Source organism: Aulostomus chinensis, chromosome 5, assembly GCF_037954235.1.
Source record: "Aulostomus chinensis isolate RoL2024-O1b breed Wild chromosome 5, RoL_Achi_v1.0, whole genome shotgun sequence".
Lineage (NCBI taxonomy): Eukaryota > Metazoa > Chordata > Actinopteri > Syngnathiformes > Aulostomidae > Aulostomus > Aulostomus chinensis.
The window spans coordinates 10314847-10337125 of record NC_141324.1 but is presented as its reverse complement, the minus strand read 5'-3'; the positions used below and the strand labels follow the sequence as shown (position 1 = coordinate 10337125).

The 22279-nt window shown below is 47.3% G+C and overlaps 1 protein-coding gene across 5 annotated transcripts in view; it reads right to left on the bottom strand.

Moving 5' to 3' along the window:
* The window catches only part of LOC147261154 (voltage-gated inwardly rectifying potassium channel KCNH2-like), a 64601-nt gene that overhangs the window by 40189 nt on the left and 2133 nt on the right, over positions 1 to 22279 (bottom strand). For 4 of the 5 annotated variants that reach the window (XM_086203066.1, XM_086203067.1, XM_086203070.1 and 1 more), the window contains exon 2: positions 14983 to 15213. The exons of the other annotated variant lie outside the window; for it this stretch is intronic. In XM_086203066.1, the coding sequence (XP_086059192.1) occupies positions 14983 to 15213 (231 nt within the window). The remainder of the gene's footprint in view (positions 1 to 14982; positions 15214 to 22279) is intronic. 5 annotated transcript variants of the gene reach the window in all.

Genomic DNA, 22279 nt, shown 5'->3' with positions numbered 1-22279 from the left:
ATGATGATGGTGATGGTGATGATGATGATGATGATGGTGGTGATGGTGATGATGGTGGTGATGATGATGATGGTGATGGTGATGATGGTGGTGATGATGATGATGGTGATGATGGTGGTGATGATGGTGTTGATGATGGTGGTGATGACGATGATGATGATGTGATGATGGTGGTGATGACGATGATGATGATGTGATGATGGTGGTGGTGATGATGATGATGATGTGATGATGGTGGTGGTGATGATGGTGATGATGATGATGATGATGGTGATGATGATGATAATGGTGATGATAATGATGATGATGGTGATGATAATGATGGTGATGATGATGATGGTGATGATGGTGATGATGATGATAATGGTGATGATGAAAATGATGGTGATGATGATGATGGTGATGATGATGATAATGGTGATGATGATGATAATGGTGATGATGATGATGATGATGATGATCATGGTGATGATAATGATGATGATGATGATGGTGATGATAATGATGATGATGATGATGGTGATGATGGTGGTGATGATGATGATGATGATGGTGATGATGGTGGTGATGATGGTGGTGATGATGGTGGTGATGATGGTGATGGTGATGATGATGATGATGATGATGGTGATGATGGTGATGGTGATGGTGATGATGATGATGATGATGGTGATGGTGATGGTGATGGTGATGATGGTGATGATGATGATGGTGATGGTGATGATGGTGATGATGATGATGGTGATGATGGTGATGGTGATGATAATGGTGATGATGATGATGATGATGATGATGGTGATGATGATGGTGGTGATGATGGTGATGGTGATGATGATGATGATGATGATGGTGATGATAATGGTGATGATGGTGATGGTGATGATGGTGATGTGATGATGATGGTGGTGATGATGGTGATGGTGATGATGATGATGGTGATGATGATGATGGTGATGATAATGGTGATGATGATGATGATGATGATGATGATGGTGATGATGGTACTATTGTATTGTTGGTATTGTACACTGTCTTGTGATGCACTCCTGGTCCTGACATACAGGTTCAAGTGTATCCAATTTCTCTGATACGTCGAAATGCAGAGCGCTAGATTTGGATTTTCTCCAGACTGACAGCGCCAGACTCATTTAATAGATTACCCACGATGCATCATTGGTGATACTTCCTAAACAGAGCAGAAATGGAAACTAGCAACAATAATTGAGAAAAAAAACATTTGCCACATTTCTCTTTAAACAAGTTCTGTACAAATTATATATAAAAGAGGTCTTGGCACTTGTGGTGGTCCAGGACCACATTCTTTAATTGTGTTTAAAGAGACCCCACAAGTCCCCATAAGCCAGCACATCTGAGATACCGGCGGGGAAAAACATTCTTTTAATAGGAAGAAATGGTAGAATCATAAATAGCATGCTAGCATTCTCCAATGACCAGGAGCTAGAAGCATATATAACATGCTAGCATTCTTCAATGGCCAGGCGCTAGAATTGGCTGTAGTATGCTAACATTCTCCGATGACCAGGAGCTAGAAGCATAAATGGCATGCTAGCATCTCCAATGACTGGGAGCTAGAAGCATATATAGCATGCTAGCATTCTCCAATGGCCAGGCGCTAGAATTGGTTATAGTATGCTAGCATTCTTTGATGACCATGAGCTAGAAGCATATAAAGCATGCTAGCATTCTTCAATGACTGGGAGCTAGAAGCATATATAGCATACTAGCATTCTCCAATGGCCGGGAGCTAGAAGCATATATAGCATGCTAGCATTCTTCAATGGGAGCTAGAAGCATAAATAGCATGCTAGCATTCTCCAATGGGAGCTAGAAGCATAAATAGCATGCTAGCATTCTCCAATGGCCGGGAGCTAGAAGCATATTAGCATGCTAGCATTCTTCAATGACCGGAAGCTAGAAGCATATATAGCATGCTAGCATTCTCCAATGGCCAGGAGCTAGAAGCATATATAGCATGCTAGCATTCTTCAATGACCGGAAGCTAGAAGCATATATAGCATGCTAGCATTCTCCAATGACTGGGAGCTAGAAGCCTATATAGCATGCTAGCATTCTTCAATGACTGGAAGCTAGAAGCATATATAGCATGCTAGCCTTCTTCGATGACCATGAGCTAGAGGCATATACAGCATGCTAGCATTCTCCAATGGCCAGGAGCTAGAATTGGTTATAGCATGCTAGCATTCTCCAATGGCCAGGAGCTAGAATTGGTTATAGCATGCTAGCATTCTCCATTGACCAGGATCTAGAAGCGTATCTAGCATGTTAGCATTCTTCAGTGACCGGAAGTGTGGCCTGACTAATGTTGCATTGGTGAGAAATAGTCCTGTTTCTGTCTTTGCATGGACAAATCTTGGTGGGGTGTACTGGCTTGAATGTTTCTGTGGGGGTTAAACATGGCACGATGTCAGAGATGTGAGCTCCCACGTGCAGGAGCAATTTAGCTAACTTGCAACGAGCTGACTGGTAAGTCACAGCCACGACGGCTCAGAGTGAGCTGTTCACAGCCAACATAAAGCCTCATGGAAACAAGGTCCATGGATTAAGTGTTGAAGCTGATCAGGTGCTGCCAGTCCAGCAAGCTGGGTGCAAAACATGTGGGAGGTTTCATAACTTTTACCATATTACCAACATGGCCGCCAGCTCAAAGCACAAACAAGTATCACACTGTGGTCCCAGCAAGAAGAAGAAGAAGAAGAAGAAGAAGAAGAAGAAGAAGAAGAAGAAGAAGAAGAAGAAGAAGAAGAAGAAGAAGAAGAAGAAGAAGAAGAAGAAGAAGAAGAAGAAGAAGAAGAAGAAGAAGAAGAAGAAGAAGAAGAAGAAGAAGAAGAAGAAGAAGAAGAAGAAGAAGAAGAAGAAGAAGAAGAAGAAGAAGAAGAAGAAGAAGAAGAAGAAGAAGAAGAAGAAGAAGAAGAAGAAGAAGAAGAAGAAGAAGAAGAAGAAGAAGAAGAAGAAGAAGAAGAAGAAGAAGAAGAAGACCGATTCTGATATGACGGCCCCCAAAACCCACCACACCAGGATCCACAGCAGCAGCAGCAGCAGCAGCACGTGTGTGTGTGTGTGTGTGTGTGTAGGTGGGTCATAATGAAGGTCAGCAGCACTCTGGAGGGACAATGACAGAAATAGGATCATGGTTTTCATCACAGCATAAGTACCGTATCAGCTAAAAGAAATTATAAACTAACGGATTAGAGATTAATGGTAAGAACCAAAAGATTATTCACATGCACACGCACGCACACACCGATCTGACATCATCCTGTCACTATCCTCTCCTCCTGTTTCCATCTTTCCTCTCTGCTATGAGTATTTTGAAACATTTTTAAAAATCACGTGTTGAGTAACAGATCTTTCTAATTCTGTAAAATGCTTAATAATGATGTGAGGCTAAGCTGCCAGGAGCGCAGCGCTGCCTGAGTCCTCATGGCGGTGCATCAGAGCTCCTCACGGTCGGAGCAGCAGTAAACTACTGACCAGCACACTTGGTGTCTCTGAAGTTGTGAAGACACAATACTGCAACATTTGGACCTGTCCTCTCCTGTGCTAGAATGAGACAACCTCAGGAACCTTTTGGTGTCAGGACTTTCAAAGTTAAAATGTCACTCGTTGAGTAGAAGTGATTGCTGGATGGGAGGGATGGGTTGTGATTTCAAATGTTAATGAAATACTAGAAAACGTGTCTTGGCAGAGGTCTTGGTGGTGCTGCTGCGGTGCAGGTTACACGCTTGTCAAAGAGAACCAGTGATGAGGGTCATAACTCTGCTCCAAGCGCCCTACCACCTGAGTACATGCAGGTCAGCTTGTGTACATGGGATGGGTGGAGCTAGCCACACTCCGCATGAGAACAAGCGTCGTCCAGACCTTTACAGTAACAGCGACATCGGCCTGACAACCTGCCGGTGTTCTGTCTGTAGCGCCTGTTGATGTTAGCGTCTAGAAGCCTGCCTGTCAGTGCCAGGTTACACCGGTTAATGTGTTTGGAGGTGTCACCCATGACTGGCGTGCTGCTGTTTCTCGCTGGTTTTATCAGACATAACACAACGATTGCAGCCAGTAGCACAAGGCTACTACATCACCGAATGCTACTGATGTGTGACTGGTCGGGTCATCACCTCCAGGGACTCGTGACCACAGACAGGTTTGACTCTCTATAAAGACTGAATAATAACTTCAGCCCCGGGGCCCAAGTGAAAAAGTGGAGTAACTTTTAGCAGAAAAAAAACAAAATGGCCACCGGCCTTCAAAGAATTCAGTTGTTTTGGCCTACAAGGCTGTAAAGCGCATTGCCTGAGGGACCTCTGGGTGAGGAATTCATGATCCATGACGATGAACGTGGAAGACCCCGAGTGGAATCAAGCACACGGGCGGGTGGCAGCAGTGACATTCTACTCTGTATCAGGGACGTGGCCGGTAGCTCGGGCTGGAGTTCAGAGATGGTTGGCTACTTCAGACTGGCCTCGCATACAAACAAGTCATCTCATTGTACCTGTGTGGCCACAAGAACCAACACTATGAGGTGTAGCTTCTGCTCAAAATATGCTCCAAAACAAAGAGGGAAAATGACAGATACACTCATGAAGGTGCATCCACTCAGTGAGCAGACTGAAACTATCATGAAATTCAATCCTGCGAATATCCAATGCTTTGCCCTCCCTCGATGAGTGTGAGCGGGAGGAGGGCAGCGGTGAACTGAATGACTGTGACTGAGGGGATGCGCACATCTCTACTGGTGACTGTGAGCGGTTGACTTTACTGGTACTGTTGACTTCCTCAGTAACGTTGCTCTTCATGGAGAACAAAGAAGTTATGTCTTGTATCTTGTGGTGCTTTTTGTGTGTACCGAGTCTTTCTGTCAGTATCCTGTGAATCTATACAGCTGAATTAAGACTGGAGATTAACGGGACAAACTACTCTTCAGGTTGGATTTAACTGCAATCAATAAACACGTCTACATTGATCTGGCAGTGTGTGTGTGTGTGTGTGTGTGTGTGCGTGCACGGTTCTATTTAAACCCTTTTTAAAGACAGGGTAACACAAGGTGTGCAAAGGTGAATTTCCATCATGAACCGCTGTGCTCAGTTTGAATAAAGACGTCCAGGTGGACCAGATGTGACCAACCACAGACAATGTTTAAGGAATAATAACCAACAAGGTAAAAAATTAGAATTAAGGGACGGCTGAGCTGTCCGATGCACGTTGGGGTTCAAGAATTCCTGACTGATGGACACATTAGAGCCCAACTATCCTGCTGATACTATATGAAACTACATTGGTCATTTCCCAAAGAACAAACAGTAAGACAGTCATTATATGTTCATGTGTTTTTGAATGCCACAGCTCTGTGTCCAGGGTATAACCTGAGGCCTTGACCACAACCTGGGAAGTGCATTCTATACTGTTAACTTCCCATGTAATGAAAATGTTCTGCACTGTTCCAGGAATTAGGACGGACCAGAGACGTGAGCAGGCAACCGGAGGTAAACTGGAGTCCACTTAGCAGGAAAGCTAACGTCATGCTAGCCAGATTCAAAGTTAATAATATAAATAATAATAGTACCAATGTTGAAGCTGACAAACAGTAAACATGAGCTGACAGTATATCTATCTATTATCTATTAGCTAACAAGATTATGGAGCCACATGTCGTGTCCCTGTCTCCAAATCAATACCAAGACTCTCACCACCAAATCAGAGTCCATGTGAAGAGTCTGGCGCAGCCGCAGGTCGAGAGGTGACTAACGACTGCTGTCAAAACGTCCTTGGTCCTCTCACACCGTCACTAGTGCACATAGGCTGAGGAGATGAAAATGTCCAGGTTTATAAATCTGCATGGACACTCACCTGCAACAGTCTCTATTCATAAATCACCGTCTGCTAGCAAATGTACAGACATGGAACCTGCTTCACGTCCCACCATTGACATGCCCACATTCAACCATAAACGGAGAAGAAGAGCTGATGGGACATTGAGCCACTGGTCATATATCGATTTTATCTTTCTGTAATTTCAAATTTGGGATGGGTTTATGAAAAATTATAGCTGATAAAGAAAAACAGTTTCACTGGACATTATTGAGACAAAATTAAATGTTTGTTTTGAAGTGAACCTAAATGTGTCGGAGGCGCCACTTCAGGATCTCATCAAGTCACCACCTCATCTTCTGAGTCTCTCCAATGCTGGCAGGTCTGGCTCAGAACTCACATGCCCACATCAGGTTTGATTGATGAATGACGAACTTTGCACGGACAGCAGCGTGTGCCAGTTTCAGGCGTGCGTACACAGCCTTTGTAAGGGAGTCGCTTGCTGGTGCTGTGGTGCTAATGCTAACATTAGTACCATGGCACACACACACACATTTTATATATATATATATATATATATATTACAGTATATATACACACACACTATATATACTATATATACATACACACACTATACAGTATATATACTGTACATATCTATCTATATATATCTATATATACAGTTTCTCTATATCTATCTATCTATATAGAGAGAGAGAGATAGAAAGATATATAGATATGGATGGATGGATAGATAGATAGATAGATAGATAGATAGATAGATAGATAGATAGATGGATAGATAGATACATAGATAGATAGATAGAGTCCATTCTAACTAATGCAAGTAAAGCAAAGCCAAACAAACACAGCATGGAGTCCCGCTCCACACGCGTGTCCAGGTCTGGAGCATTTCAGACATGTGATCCCGTGTGTAACAACAGCTTCCTGGTCTTCTGAGTGCCTCCTACTTTAAAAATGACAAGACGTGTAAATTAACTCAACATTAACCATAATAATGTCAGACTAAGTCTGGCTTGTTTGCTGGTCTAATATGATGTCACAGGTTAAGATACTAGTAATTTACCACAACACATATGAGGACAAATTACATCCACAGTGAAACTGGGTTTTTGGGAATTGACATTGTGGGTTTACGGAGTTCATCCTGCAGAAGAGAACCACTCGGTGGGCTGAAGTGGTCCAACACGGGTCATCCATCAGCCCAGCCTAGTCCTGAGGGTGCTCTCCGTCTCTGCCACTTTGTTGTCTCTCAGAGAAAAGGCATGTACATTTTTTCATTTTCTCTGTTGTGTTTCCTTTATCTGATGGGATTTGTGGTGAAAATACAGTCTCAATTGGAAGGTGATCTGCTCAGATCAGAACCTCTGTCAGGTTTGAAGTTGTGAACCTGCAGCTCAAACTCCACAGATGGTCCTGATACACTGACCCAGTCCTCTAGCTGTGTATCACGTACTGCAGGGGAACATTACCCCCAAATAAAGGAGGGAACCTTTTCAGTTTCTGAATGTTCACTGAATGGTTCTACATCTAGGGATGCACTGACACCGGTACTGGGTCCGATACTGTGTGTACATGCCCCAGTACCACCCCACCCAACACCACGTCGTGGTGGCAGGACCAGAACCTAGCTGGTAAGCTGCAGTGGTGGTGCAAAGCAGGGAGTTTGGAGACTTTTGAAGATGGAAGATGAAGAGTGAAGCAGGACGAGATGCTCGCACCAGAATTTAATCCAGCATCTCAAGATCTGACACAGCGCTGAGTTCCAGCAGCTGGCTACTGCTAATGTTAGCAGCAGGAGACGGCAACCAACGTTGGGGAAGCGAGAGGGAAATGTCCAGGGACATCAGCAGCAGCTCCCGGACGCTTCGCTGCTCTGGGTGACCAGGCGCTGTCGGTTGTAGGTAGCATGGAATTTCCATGTCCTGTGGCACTGGAGTCGGGGGATGTTCCCAACATTGCACACACGGTGCGAGCTCAGCTGCACGACCTCACAGCTGCAGGATGTGGAACACGTGACGGTCGAGTCTAGACCAAGCCCACTTTTAGTTTTGGACTCTAAGTATGGCCTCAGTTGGACTGTGTGTCTCTTGGATTGTGGTGACATTATTTCTTGCTGCCGACCTGCTTTTGCTAGTTATCAATTCACTCATCTGCCCCCCCGACCTGACAGAGAAACCTGGTAGCTAGCTTCAACACCTACTTTATGAGGGCTGTTCAAACGGAATACGACCGAAATGGCAATGGTAGCGCTTCAGCTGGAGAAAGGTTTTGCATTGTTGTGACAATAATTAAAGTTTTATTGAAATGAATCTATTTAATCAAATCAAGTTCTCCAGGCAGCCACGATAAGGTTTTCCTTAAAGGTACAGCAATGTACCAATGTTTTGTTTTTTTGCCAATATCCCATACGTGTTGGTGAGGGCTCTTTGTCCTCCAGGTCCTGGCTCTTCTTAAGTGCCGTATCCTGCTCAACTGGACTGTTTCAGCTTGCAGGAGGACGTTTCTTCCTCATCTTAAAGTCCTCTTTCAGCCCACCTGGCATGGATCATTTGTTTTTCAAGCTCATATCAGCCAATAACATCGTCCATCCATCCCTCCCTCCCTCCCTCCCTCCCTCCATCCATCCATCCTCCATCCCTCCTCCATCCATCCATCATCCATCCCTCCATCTTCTCCCTCTTCTCCTGTTAAGGGTGGTGGGGGTGGAGCCTATCCCAGCAGCCTTCCCCCTGGACAGGTCACCAGTCCATGGCAGGGCCAACACATAGAGACAGACAACCATTGGCTCTCCCAGCCACGCCTACGGTCTGGATTAACCTGGTCCCCTCTTGATATCTTTGGACTGTGGAGGAAGCTGGAGTACCAGAGAGAACCCAGCAGGAACAGGGAGAACATGGAGACTCACCCAGAAAGACCCCGTGCTGCAGCCGGGGCTCCACCCACAACCTTCTTGCTGGGGGCCACAGTGAGGACCACTGCTCCACCGGGCCGCCCGATAATATCGTGCATCTCTAATGACCCCACAGTGAAAATGTGTCAGGAGCTAAAAGTGAAGCTGCTTGAGGTTCAGAGCTTTGAGCAGCATTAATATATGAAAATAATGTGTGTAAAAGTGCAGAAGCAAGTCAAAGAGGAAATAAAAAACTAAATGCACAAGTCTCAGGAGTCAAACCCAGTCCTGCACCCCTGGAACACGGAGCCCTGCTGTGTCTCCTCCACCTCAACTGCCTCCACGCCAGCTCTAACGGACACGCTGCTGTTGGGACTCCACGGTGCGAGCGTCCCGCCGAGCATGCAGCGCCTCAACTGAGACACGTGTGAGTGATGTGTCAGTACGCTTGTTGCTGTAGAATCACGGGTGTTGATTGAGGCATCCAAGCACGGAGGGGAGATGGTCTTGAGGGAGGGGAACCACAGATGACCACAACAGCATCAACTCAGGTATTGACGTTACCGTGACTCAGATATCAGATATCCTGCACCCAGCAGATCCCCCCGTCCTCCTCTGTGACCTCAGAGGTCTCAGTAATGCAGGGGGAGAAAGCGTGAAGGTCCCACTTAGCCTCCCTGTAATCCCCATGTGCTCACTGCGCTGTATGTAATGAGGTGTGTTTAGTGTGTGTGGGAATACGAGGGGGGATCAAAAAGCTTTGCAACCAAGGTCTGTATTTCTAAACAAGAATTTTAGTCAACAAAAGAACTCCATTCCTTCGAAGTAAGCCCCTGAACCTCTATGCACCGTTGCATCCGATGCAGCCAGCCCTGGAAGCACTCACGGTACTCAGAAGGAGGAATACTTCGAAGTTCTGAATGCACAGACCGTGCAAGGTCTTGGATCCAGGAAAAAGGCCTTCCACCCAGCCCCCTTTTCAGTTTTGGGAACAACCAAAAGTTGCAGGGGTAAGGTCTGGTGAGTAGGGTGGGTGTTCAAGCAATTGAACGTGTTGGTTATTCAAGAAAGTCACAGTGCGGGCCGCCGTGTGAGCGGACACATTGTCATGATGCAGGAGCACTCGGGATCTGGATCGAGTTGGCGCAGCTTCAGCCCAATTGTCCGCTCACAGATGGCAAATCTGTGTGGTCTTCAGATGAACGTAACGGACAAGAAAGCAGTCTGTCGATGGTGATGTTGGTCAAGCGGGCAGCTGATGAGTGGTGTTCACTTCGATTGAAGTAACGGCGCCAAGACGACTGTGGTTTTCAGCTGAGATCGATTGGTTGCAAAACTTTTTGATCCCCCCCTCGTACACACACGACTATGGAGCCTAAAGCCTGTAACTGTCTTGACACAATCGTTCTCCTGTGTGTGTGTGTGTGTGTGTGTGTGTGTGTGTGTACGGGCTATGATGGAGTTGAAAGTTGAAAGTCAAAATGAGAAACTAAACTGATCTCTGGGATCCTGGTGCTGACGCTCATGGCAGCGCTGAACCCAACCAGCTGGTGCTCTCAGTTGAACCAGCTCACGCGCTCTCCTCCGTCCTTGTTCATGTGTTTAATAAAAAGAGATGTCGTTTTATCTCAGATCAAAGTGTTAATGGATTAGTGAGAAACTGGATTAAGGAGACCTGGATTACACTTGACAACCTGGAGAGATGATAAACTGACATTTCTGGACAGTTTAGCTGTTGTTGGTCGTCAGTCTCCGTTAGCTTCAAGCTAAATATACTGTCTGCCTTCTGGAGTCACTAAGATGTGATGCAGGAGTTTCAGGCACCTGCTTGTGAGCATTAGTCTTCTCATTTTAGAGGTCATATAACAGAGGGAGCCAGAGCTGAGGTTAGCAGCTTCGCTCTGCTAGCAGAACCTGGGAGTTCATCAAGAATTTTTAAGACTTTATCTTTTAATTCCATGACAAAGGTGCTCTACACTCTACACACGCCTGAAGTCACACACTGATCAGCATGTTAGCAGTATGTTCAGTCGGTCGTGTGACACATCCCTGTGCGTCGCTCCTCCTTATTTTCTGTCTTTCTCGATGTTGCGGATTGGAACAAAACTGTGACCACTGAGCAGGCACGCGGGTTCGAACGCAGCCTGAAGGTGGAGAATTCGCAGCGAGGAGAATCGTTTCAGCCCTGGTGTTTATAACTGTGCTGGGTTACTGTGCGCAGAATGAAAGAGCATCTGTGAGATTGATTGGTGGATCAACACTGCACCTGGAAGACAAATGCCTGTACCCATCGTCTCACCACGCATGTAATCACCCTCATCATAATCTCCTCAGGACGCGGCGGCACCTGCCAGGAGTCTCAGTCACCGCATTCAGCACAGCTCCTGACGGACGGTCGCAGTCAAAGTGCTGCGTCAGCCGCTCTGGAATCATTAACCACTCTGCAAAGCCAAATCTTGCCTGTTAAAGCCCTCACTGTGGGCAAATGCAATAAATCTGGTGAACGTAACACAAAACCCAGCTACCGTCGCTGGCAGGAGTGGCTGAGACGGGGGAGCGAGCGTGAATGGGGCTCTATTTTGCTGCTGCAGCAGGCAGTGAGGGGACAGCGTTGTTCCACTGGTTACTGCTCAAATGTGGAAAACTACCGTGAAGCCAATCACATTAGAGCTGTTATCCACCAAAGTTTGTCTTTAACCCATGTGACCTTCCACAGGATGAATCTGTCCAATCACATCCAGCTGAGCAGAATCTCACAGCTGGATCGGGCAGGACACAGGGCCTCCATAACGAAGTTAGCGGACACTAATTGTTTGCCATCACGACTAATTACCTCCGGCGAGGAGATGGTTTGATTGGTTCATTTATCTTCCTGTTGTCAGGATTAACAAAACTGAGAAGAGCTTTCCGATGCGTTCACAAGGTTCGTCTCAGTAAATCTGGACCTTGAAGAACTGCATTGTTTGTTTGTACTTTTCCAGGATGGTGACATTACTGTCGTCATGGAAACATGCCGAGAGTCGGCGGGCCTGTCAAAAACTGTCACATTCCTGTTGTCCGGTGATGAAGACATACTGGTTTGACTATCCCCCGACCAGGGGGAAGTGTGTGTGTGTGTGTGTGTGTGTGTGTGTGTGTGTGTGTGTGTGTGTGTGTGTGTGAGTGAGAGACAAATGAGGGACGGACCAATCAACCTGCAACCTCTTCCTACCATTTCCAAATGTAACGCCACGCTTATCATAAGGTAAACCCCTCCCACTGCAAAGACATATGTTAAGGAAAAAATCATTTTTTGTAAAGAAAAAGTTCTGAATCAACAAACTGAATAAAACATTGCAAGCCGTTTTTTTTCCCCCAAGACTTCTCCTGCAGCGCAGTGATAGAAAGCCTCCTCCCCAGGTGTAAGTACTATACAGATGTATTTCTACGAAAATAACACCGCCTCACACTGGTCAGGGTTTCCCCCAGCAGGTTAGGTGCTTGGCACAACCTTGTTACCCCGGATTTACACCAGGTACGGCTGCATTCAGGCTGTGTTCTGGCACCGGTGGCGACAAGTCAGTTCTCTAACCTCCAGTCAACTTTTAGTACTGCCCTGCAACTGGGCCTCAAATGATGCCCACCAGGCCTAACAACGTCTCCAGGGGAAGCCCCGACAACGGTGCTGATCTCCAAGCACGATTCAGACACATTTCCTGAAAATGTAACCTACCGGTCTTTAGATGGTTGGACAGGATGCGTCCTGAAATTTTAGTTCTGTGAATTTGAAAAACACGTGGCTGACTTTTCTCTGGCAGTCTAAACTGTCAGAACCAAACTCGCTGTCGTTCCATGCGTTTATCTCCAGCCTCCTCTGGGCTCCGTCTCAGAACGGCTGCAGGAGAAAAGAGCTCGGCTCCGTGAGACTGTGACCCAGATTCTACTGGCTGAAGCTCCAAATAGAAGCACCTAAAATCAAGACGATCGTTTTAGAATTACTACCATTCCCACTTGCAGGACACTGGCTCAACATGAAGAACAAGCGCTTTCATTTCACACACACACACACACACACACACACACACACACACACACACACGTGTGCACAAACACACATATGCACACACACGTGTGCACAAACACACACGCGTGCACACATGTGTGCACAAACACACACACATGCACGCACACACACAAACAAGGACGCACGCACACAGACATATGCACACACACAAACATATGTGCGCGCACGCGCACACACACACACACACAAACAAGCACAAGCACACACGCAGCTCCATGGCTGAATCTCATTTTCACTGATTATTCAGAGCAAATACAACCCTGTAAATTGATATTCTCAAGTGAATCCGTGTGTGTGTGTGTGTGTGTGTGAGTGTGTGAGTATATATGTGATGGTCATCGGCTGCTGCTCTCCAAGGTTTCCTAAATTCCCCTTCAGCAGCAGGATGATTGCTGCTTGAGTTTGTCAGCTCTGGGATTCTGTTTTCGGCTGGACTGGTAAGAGTGAATGCATACGATCGGAGTGACGGAGTCCAACAGACACCTCGCGCCATTGCTCCATTTGTCACATGACCATTTCACAGATGAAACCAATGACATCAAGTTGATGTCACTACTGGTGACACACTGACCACAGATGAGTCTCTGCTGCTTTCCACTGATGGAAACAGTGGAGGTGAACAGGGAGTGAAATAAACCACATTGAGCCGTCAGTCACCTTTGTCATGAAAATCAAGTGCACCGTGTAAAAGCAGAGTAGCAAAAACACGTGGGGGGTGCTGCGTGTGTGTGTGTGTGATTGTGCTGCGTGTGTGTGTGATTGTGCTGCGTGAGTGTGTGTGATTGTGCTGCGTGTGTGTGTGATTGTGCTGCGTGAGTGTGTGTGATTGTGCTGCGTGTGTGTGTGTGATTGTGCTGCGTGTGTGTGTGATTGTGCTGCGTGAGTGTGTGTGATTGTGCTGCGTGAGTGTGTGTGATTGTGCTGTGTGTGTGTGTGATTGTGCTGTGAGTGTGATTGTGCTGCGTGCGTGTGTGATCGTGCTGCGTGTGTGTGATTGTGCTGCGTGTGTGATCGTGCTGCGTGCGTGTGTGATTGTGCTGCGTGAGTGTGTGATTGTGCTGCGTGCGTGTGTGATCGTGCTGCGTGTGTGTGATTGTGCTGCTTGTGTGATTGTGCTGCGTGCGTGCGTGATCGTGCTGCGTGTGTGTGTGTGATTGTGCTGCGTGTGTGTGATTGTGCTGCGTGTGTGTGTGTGCTGCGTGCGTGTGTGATCGTGCTGCGTGCGTGTGTGATTGTGCTGTGTGTGTGCATGTGATTGTGCTGCGTGTGTGAGATTGTGCTGCGTGTGTGATTGTGCTGCGTGTGTGATTGTGCTGCGTGTGTGTGATTGTGATGTGTAATTGTGCTGTGTGTGTGTGATTGTGCTGTGCGTGTGATTGTGCTGCGTGTGTGTGATTGTGCTGCGTGTGTGTGATTGTGATGTGTGATTGTGCTGTGTGTGTGTGATTGTGCTGTGTGTGTGATTGTGCTGTGTGTGTGTGATTGTGATTGTGCAGTGTGTGTGTGTGTGTGCGATTGTGCTGTGTGTGTGAGACATGTCCTGATCAAGTTAGAGACCTGACACACTAAGGCAGGAAAAACCATTTCTGACGGCAACACTCCAGGTTTGACAGATGTTTGTAGTTATAAGTAGTAGGGAGTCATGGCGACCACCGGACGACAACAGAAAAGTCCTCGTGTTTTCTGATGTTTTGTTGCAACTTTTTGAAATCTACTTACTCGCAAAAGCCATGTGTGTGTCTGTGGACGGTCTCGTGTTTCGCTGACTGACTGTTGCGTCCTCTCACGGACGCCACTGCAGGACTCTGAACACACTGAACACGTGGTGGAATATCGGCCTTATTTTCAAACACCAACGCTGTCCATATACAAGTGTGTTCAAAGACACAGCAGCTGGTAAATCAGCGATAGTGAGGTCGGTGACGCGACCATGACGAGCTCCTCCATGATTGCTTTCACTCAACACGCAGTGGTGAAAGTGGCAACTGATGCAAAAATCACACAACACGAATAAACCTGCGTGCTCTTCTGCTGACACTCCTGCTGAGTGTGGAGTCTATGTGACGGCCTGCCACGTGCCGAGGTTTCCGCTGTCAGGACAACGGGATGCCACTGGCGAGTGATGACAGCCTACAGATATCAAAGATGATGCGTCCTACCGTACCGTCTTTTGTGTACAGAGAAATCTCCACCTTCCTCTCCTCAGCCCCCAGCAGAGCCTTCGCCATCTGGGCCACCGCCGGCCTCTTGGTGTGGGGTCCATACAGGAAGCTGCAGGTGCAGGGCTTCTGCATCACCTCTGCCCGGGTGTAACCTACCATCCCACAGAAGGCGTCGTTACAGAAGATGATTGCACAGTTCTCCACCTGGGCGTTGGCAATGATGAATTTCCGATCTGTGGAGGAGGATGAGGAGTGACGGAGAAACAATCAGCCATTCATCCGGCTGTGGATGTAACAGCGTATTAACATCGTATCACATGTCCTGATAGAATGGTACTGTGAACCATGGGTGTTACAGCAGCGGGGGTTCAGGTGACGCGAGCTGACGTAGGCAGACATAAGCCTGTCTCCCTCTACATAACAGTCATCCTGACGTAGCCTCCCCATTGCTTCTTCATGTGTGCCTACATCATTGTTCCATATTGTTACTGTGATATACTGTCTGAGTACATGTTGACCAACTGTATCTGCAGAGTTTGTTCATTTAAACTAACTGGAAATTTAATGTATGGCGGCCCGGTAGAGCAGTGGTCCTCACTGTGGCCCCCCATCGAGAAGGTTCTGGGTGGAGCCCCGGCTGGAGCATGGGGTCTTTCTGGGTGAGTCTGCATGTTCTCCCTGTTCCTGCTGGGTTCTCTCTGGTACTCTAGCTTCCTCCACAGTCCAAAGACATCAAGAGGGACCAGGTTAATCCAGACTCTAAATTGACCGTAGGCGTGGCTGGGAGAGCCAATGGTTGTCTGTCTCTATGTGTTGGCCCTGACATGGACTGGTGACCTGTCCAGGGGGAAGGCTGCTGGGATAGGCTCCACCCCCACCACCCTGAACAGGAGAAGAGGGGGAACATGGATGGAGGGAGGGAGGGATGATGGATGGATGGAGGGAGGGAAGGATGGATGGATGGATGAATGATGGATGGATGGAGGGATGGATGATGGATGGATGTAGGGATGATGGATGGATGGAAATCTCATGTTGATTTAAAGTGATTTTCTTTTCAGTAACATTAAATGTTTATCGCTGAGTTTGTCAAAACCATAAACAATTAGATTAAACAGTTTGTATTCATGTTTTATAGAAAAATACAAAATATAATATCCTATTCCGTGTGCAATTTGAGAGAAGGAGTGTTACGCCTATTTACACCTTTATTTGAATCGAAATAAAAGAGATTTTCTGCCTAAACAAAGTCAAACACAAACTGACGTCACCTCTGATGGTGAGCAGGTGACTGGACTGGGTGGAGCCTGATGGTGGACATGAATGTCACATTGCATTAATGTACGTGAGTTCAAACCATGCTGCTCCACTGACGACCCCCCAGCACGCCACAGCTGTGTCTGTAACATCAGTGTGCTGTGTCTCTGCGATACAGGACAGTACTGCACCCACCACAGTACTCTGGAGGGACATCAGTGGTCCACTGTCTCAAGATGGACGGAGGTGGTGGATGTCCACCATTATGCCCCCCCCCAGTATCTTAACTGGCGAGCACGCCACGCATCATGATTCAATCGTCATGATAGGATTTTATGACGATGTTCTGATACAATGTGATATGACGGCAGACATAACTGAACATTTCATCGACATCAAGCAATCATCGACTTAGTCGAGGAGCTAATGAGCCCTGCAGCGACCTCTCAGGAGCCGAGGTGGATCAGGGGTGAAACACACACACACACACACACACACACACACACACACACACACACACACACACACACACAGTCCTGCTCTCGCAGTGTGTAGTCCTGCGTAAAGCTTGACAGCATGCTAACATCCAAAAACTCCTCCAATATGACACAAGGCTCGTCTTTTTCGTATTTTACAGTCTCGATGTATTTATAGTCATAGTAAAACTGAAATATTACACAGAGAATATAACAGATAAGTTGAAACACGTCAACATTTACAGTGACAGCAAATGTAACCTATCACACCATCTTCATCCACAACTGGACTGAGCTCTTTGAGTGTGTTTTGCCTCATACATGTCTTTTAACCCTCCTCAATATATCTAAATTCCTCCTGGACAGAGCGAATGATGACAACTTTAGCCTGTGGAAGCTCCCTTATACTGGGTTTTAGCTTGAAACATTTCTATCCTCTCGCTTCTCCTTTGTCTACTTTTCCATTAAAGGATGTACAACATGCAGGAGTTTGGTGTAGGCTGAATAGCTGTGCTACAGCTTGAGCACTGTTCCAAGTGTTGAGGACCCAACTGGGACTCTGATGCCTTGGTTGCCAGCGTTATAACCTCAGGATGAATCTCGTCACCATTCTCAGGCTGCTGGAGTGTCAAGAGGCTGGCTCGGGGTCTCTCTGTAGTTTTGTGAGAACACATGAAGGCTGGGCCAGAGAACCTGTTGCTTTGCTGGAGTTTATCTGCTGGCGTAGGCCTGGTAGTGTGGTCTGCTGGTTCAGGTCCAAAGGGACATAATACCACTGGTTGTGGTGTGTGGATTCTCTAATTTGTGTTACTCGGTTGGAAACATACATATAGAACTGTCTTGTGGTGTCATGTATATAAGAACCCCGCTGTCCGTGGAAAAACAAGGTCTTTATCAACGTCCATCTCATCTCTGATCAACTCGTATACTTCCACAGCTGCACAGAGCTCCTGATGTGGAATGGCGCGGGCAGGATGAGGGGCCAATTTCAACTTCCCTATGACAAATACGACACGGTAGCATTCCTCCATGTCAGCAGGCCCCAGCCCCTATAGTGACTGTAGCTATAAGCAAGCTCCTTTCTTTGTGTTAATGACAGTGAGAATGGAATGTACCACCGCTGCGTCTGACGGTCTTCAAGAGCCTTCAATGAGTCTCCTTTTCTGGTGGTAGAGGAGCCTCCCACTCTCTTAGAGCAATGACAGATCTCAGACAAGTGCATTATGACTGAGCTACGAAGTCCAAGGGGTCAAGCAAATTGTTCAATATAGAAAACACGGCACTTTGTGTGAATGACTTCTCTTCATGGGTCACCAGATAAGTAAAGCTGTCCAGAAGAGTTCTAAAGGGAGAGGATCTGTTCCAAGGTCCAAGCCCTTTTGGTGCTTAGCGCAGTCCTCTGCTAGGAAAGCGTCCGTTACTTGGCTGTTGGTTGATAATTCTACAAATCAACAATTTCATGTGGCAGATGCTTTGGTCCAAAGTGATGGACAATACAAGCAAGTATTTAGACCGCAGGGAAAAACCTTAATAAGCGCAACAAAGAGCTTCAAGTTTGATTGTCCACAGGTGCTGCCATCCAGTGGCAGAAGAAGGGACAGTTTTTTGTTTATAATGCAACCACAACTGCCCACAACCAACAATTCCACATCAACAGTATCTTCAGTATCCTCCACTGTCAGTGCTGAGTGTTCACTCAGAGCCGGTCTCAGACCTTCTGACTCGTTCCACCCTGAGGACCAGGAGGAAGAGGCTCAGGTTTGACTGCCTCGTGCTCCCTGAACAGTTGAGCCTTCCGATGTCTTTTAAAGGTAAAAGGGGACTCTGAGGGTCGTATGGAGTTTGGAAGTTCATGAGGGGTTCCAGGGAGGCAGGAGTCGTTCCTGTGACTGCTTTGTAAGCCAGAAGAAGAGATCTAAATTTGATTCGAGAAGCCAGTGAGGAGACGTTCACAGCAGGGTGCTGCTTCTGGATCGTTCACTGAAATGGCTTTAAGTGAATCTCATCTGTGGCATACATCTAATCACGAGCCAGCCGATGGGAGACATTTCCCGTCTCTACCTCTTGGGGACGGCAGTATTCAACATTCACCCTCCTCTCACTGTCTCAGGGAAAAACGACATCAGTCAAACTACATGCTATCGTCAAGGCTCAAAGTCCCATTGAGTCCATGGTGTACGATGTCTTCAGATAGTGACTTGGAGGTGTCTGTGGTGGTGAGAAAAATAGAGTTTTGATACCACTGATCAAGAACTGTCTGAAAGAATCTGGTGTTGGAGGAATGCTCTGCTGGGAACCATCACTATAAAAGCGGCTTTGGTGCCTTTAGGTTCCAGCCTCTAGTTAGTGCCAAGCACTGTGGGTTTGACAAGCTGGACTCCTCACTGTGATTTGTAGGTGAGAGTGTCTCCTTTAAGGAGGTTGATTTATTGTTTTTAGATGGAAGAGAAGATTGTTGGTGTTAGTGGAAGCTGGGTACCAGTCACCAGCGTCCCCCCCGTGACTTTGTTCCGGTTCATTGGGAGGCCAAACTTCAATAAATATTCCAACTGTTCCTGAGAGTAAAATTCTGCATGGAGCACTACAATATCAACAAGGCCCAGCAATTGACGCCACATGTATCTTAGAGGTCAGCTGGTCATCAAGCATGACACCCAGATTTGTGGCAGAGTTTGTGGGCACGAGTAGACTTGAATCTGTGGTTGAACACAGGGACACGCTGGGAAGACAATGAGCTCAGTTTTGGACAGATTTAGTAGAAGGTGGCATTCTTTTATCCATGTGGAGACACCAGCCAGACACACTGATATCTGAGCTGAGACAGACATGTCCTCAGGTGGAGGAGACAAGAGGAGCTGAGTGTTTCAGTATAGCAGTGGTAGGAGAAGCCATGTGAGCTGATTATAGCACCAAGTAAGGTGGTGTTTAAGGAGAAAAGCAAGGAACCAAGGACTGACCCCTGGGGTACCGCTGTGAATAAGCCATGTGATTCAGACACTTCTCCCCACCATGACGCTCTGAAGGATAGGAGGTAGGACTTGAACCACAACAGCACCAATCCTGAGATGCTGAGTTCTGAGAGTGTGGAGAGGAGAGTCTGATGGTTCAGTGTCAAAGGAGCAGAAGGTCCAGCAGCAGGAGGACAGAGGACTGACCAGCAGCTCTAGTGGTTCTGTGGCTGACAGGAGTGCAGCTTCAGTGGACAGGTCAGGCCTAAAGCCAGGCTGATAGGAGTCAGGCAGGCTGTTCTTCTGATGATGCTCAGAAACTCTGTTGAAGACTGAATGCTCAAGTATTTTGGTGAGGAACGGCAGAAGTGGGACCAGCCTGCAACCTGGGCCGGGTTGAGCAGTGGTGACCAAGCTGCTTCAAAGCAGTGGGGAAGACACCAGTTTCCAGGGAGGAGCTGACAATGAGTGTGACTGCAGGTTTGATTGTGGGCAAGATGGTCTGCAGGATGTTGGTGGGTACTGGATCAAGGGGACAGGCTGGAGGTTTTGAGTTCAGGAGAATTCTGGAGACCTCGACCTCACTCAGAGGAGCTGAAGAGCAGAGTGAGGTAGCAGGTTGGAGCAGACTGAGCTGGTCAGGCTCTGGTTGCTGATGGTGGCCACCTTCTCAGTGAAGGAGGAGGCAAACATGTAGGAGTCTGTCAGTGGAGGGCTGAGCAGCTGCAGCAGGGAGGAAGGGGTTCAACACCATAAAGAGTTTTCCTGAGTCAGAAGAAGCTCAGATCTCGTTCTGATAAAACACTCGCTTTGCATCAGATGAAGATGAAGATCAAGATAAAGGCAGGAAGTGAAGGATGCAAGTTGGTGACAGGGTGACGGTTCAGGCCTGAGTTCCTGAGCAGTCTGATGAAATACAGCAGGGCTTTTTACACTGCAGCAAAAGTGTTTGAGGACCAGCTCAGGCCAGATGTCACCTGCAGTCCCAGGAATCTGTGGCTGTCGGCTCCCTCCACCTCAGTCCCTTGGATGATGAGAGGCTGAATAGGGGCAGGGTTCTTCCTAGAGTCCACTACTGGTTCTTTTGTCTTGTCTGTGTTGACGATGAGGTCCCTGTGGACACGGCTGTCCTGTACCAGGCTCCTGTAACCTGACTCATCTCCCCCCTTGATGAAGCCCAGGATGGCGGTGTCCTGGGTGGAGTCATGTCAGTCGTGTGTAGAGTGTAAAGAGTTTGGGCCGAGGCAGCCGCCCTGTGGTGAAACTGTGCTGACTGTGAGCTCAGCAGACACCTGCCTTCCCATCCTCACCACCTGTGGTCTATCAGGCAGGAAGTCTAAAATCCTGTTGAAGGTGGGAGTTGGGACACCAAGGTCTGTCAGCTTCCTGGTCAGCTTGGCCGGGAGAGTTGAAGGCAGAGCTGTAGTCCAGGAAGAACATCCTGACATGTGTTCTGCTGCTGTCCAGGTGTTGTAGAGTGTGATGTGGGGCTACAGGGCTATGGCCACCGCGTCATCCACTCAGCGGTTGGCACGGTAGGCAAACTGGAGTGGGTCGACGTGTCAGGGACTGTGTGGTTTATGTGGGTGAGAAACAACTTTTCTAGGCACTTCATGGCGACTGGTGTGAGCGCCACTGGCCTGAAGCCATCCAGGGTGGATGAGTTTGGTTCTTTTGGTACTGGTATAATAATATCGGACTTACAGGTACAAGGGTTAGGTACAGATTGATGATGTCAGCGTACACACCAGCTAGTAGTTCCCCGCAGACCTTCAAGACTCCAGGATGGATCCATCTGGTCCCAAAGCCTTGTGGGGTTTACCTGCTTCAGAGCCTTCAGGACCTGAGTGTGTGTCACCTGAAAGGCAGTGTCTGTGGGCTCACAGGGGGTTTTTGAGGGGGTGTCTGTTCAGCCTATCAGACCTGGCATTGAAGGTATTGAGGCTGTCTGCAAGGGTGGTATCTTGGGGGTTCATCCATCTTATTTTCCAGAGATGAGACGTTTGCAAACAGTATGATTGGGAGAACTGGCCTCCTACGGCAAACCAAGCGCCGGAGCCTTTGTAGCGCTCCTCCCCGTCTGCCGCGTATCCACTTTGGGCTGTTGTCATCAAGAGAGCTCCCTGCTGGTTGGTGTGGCGTCGAGGCGATGTAGCATGTTAGCTCAGGGTAAGTGTCCAACATACTGGGGTCAAAAGACCAAAATCACTTACACTTAGTTTTAATAAGTTCACCCAATCATAGCTGATGTTTACGGACTGTTTGGTTGCCATAGTTGGCACTAGAGAGCGAGAAGACAGAGAAGAAGAAGCCATTTGACTCTAAAGAGCCCTGTGACGTCACGGCGCGCGCACGCGCGTGCATACACACACACACACACACACACACACACACACACACACACATACGCACAATGGAGTGCTATCTTCCAGAAAAGAGGGAAATGGCCATGTTGGAAATGTTGCAGGGAAGTAAATCATGTGACTTTGACCAAATTCACTGAAACCAGATTTGATTTGAGAAAAAAGTGAATACTTGTAGTAATTCAAGAAGAGTGTGAAAGTAATAAATGTGTTAAGATGTCATTAGATATAAAAAATAATCCCACCTGCGGTATT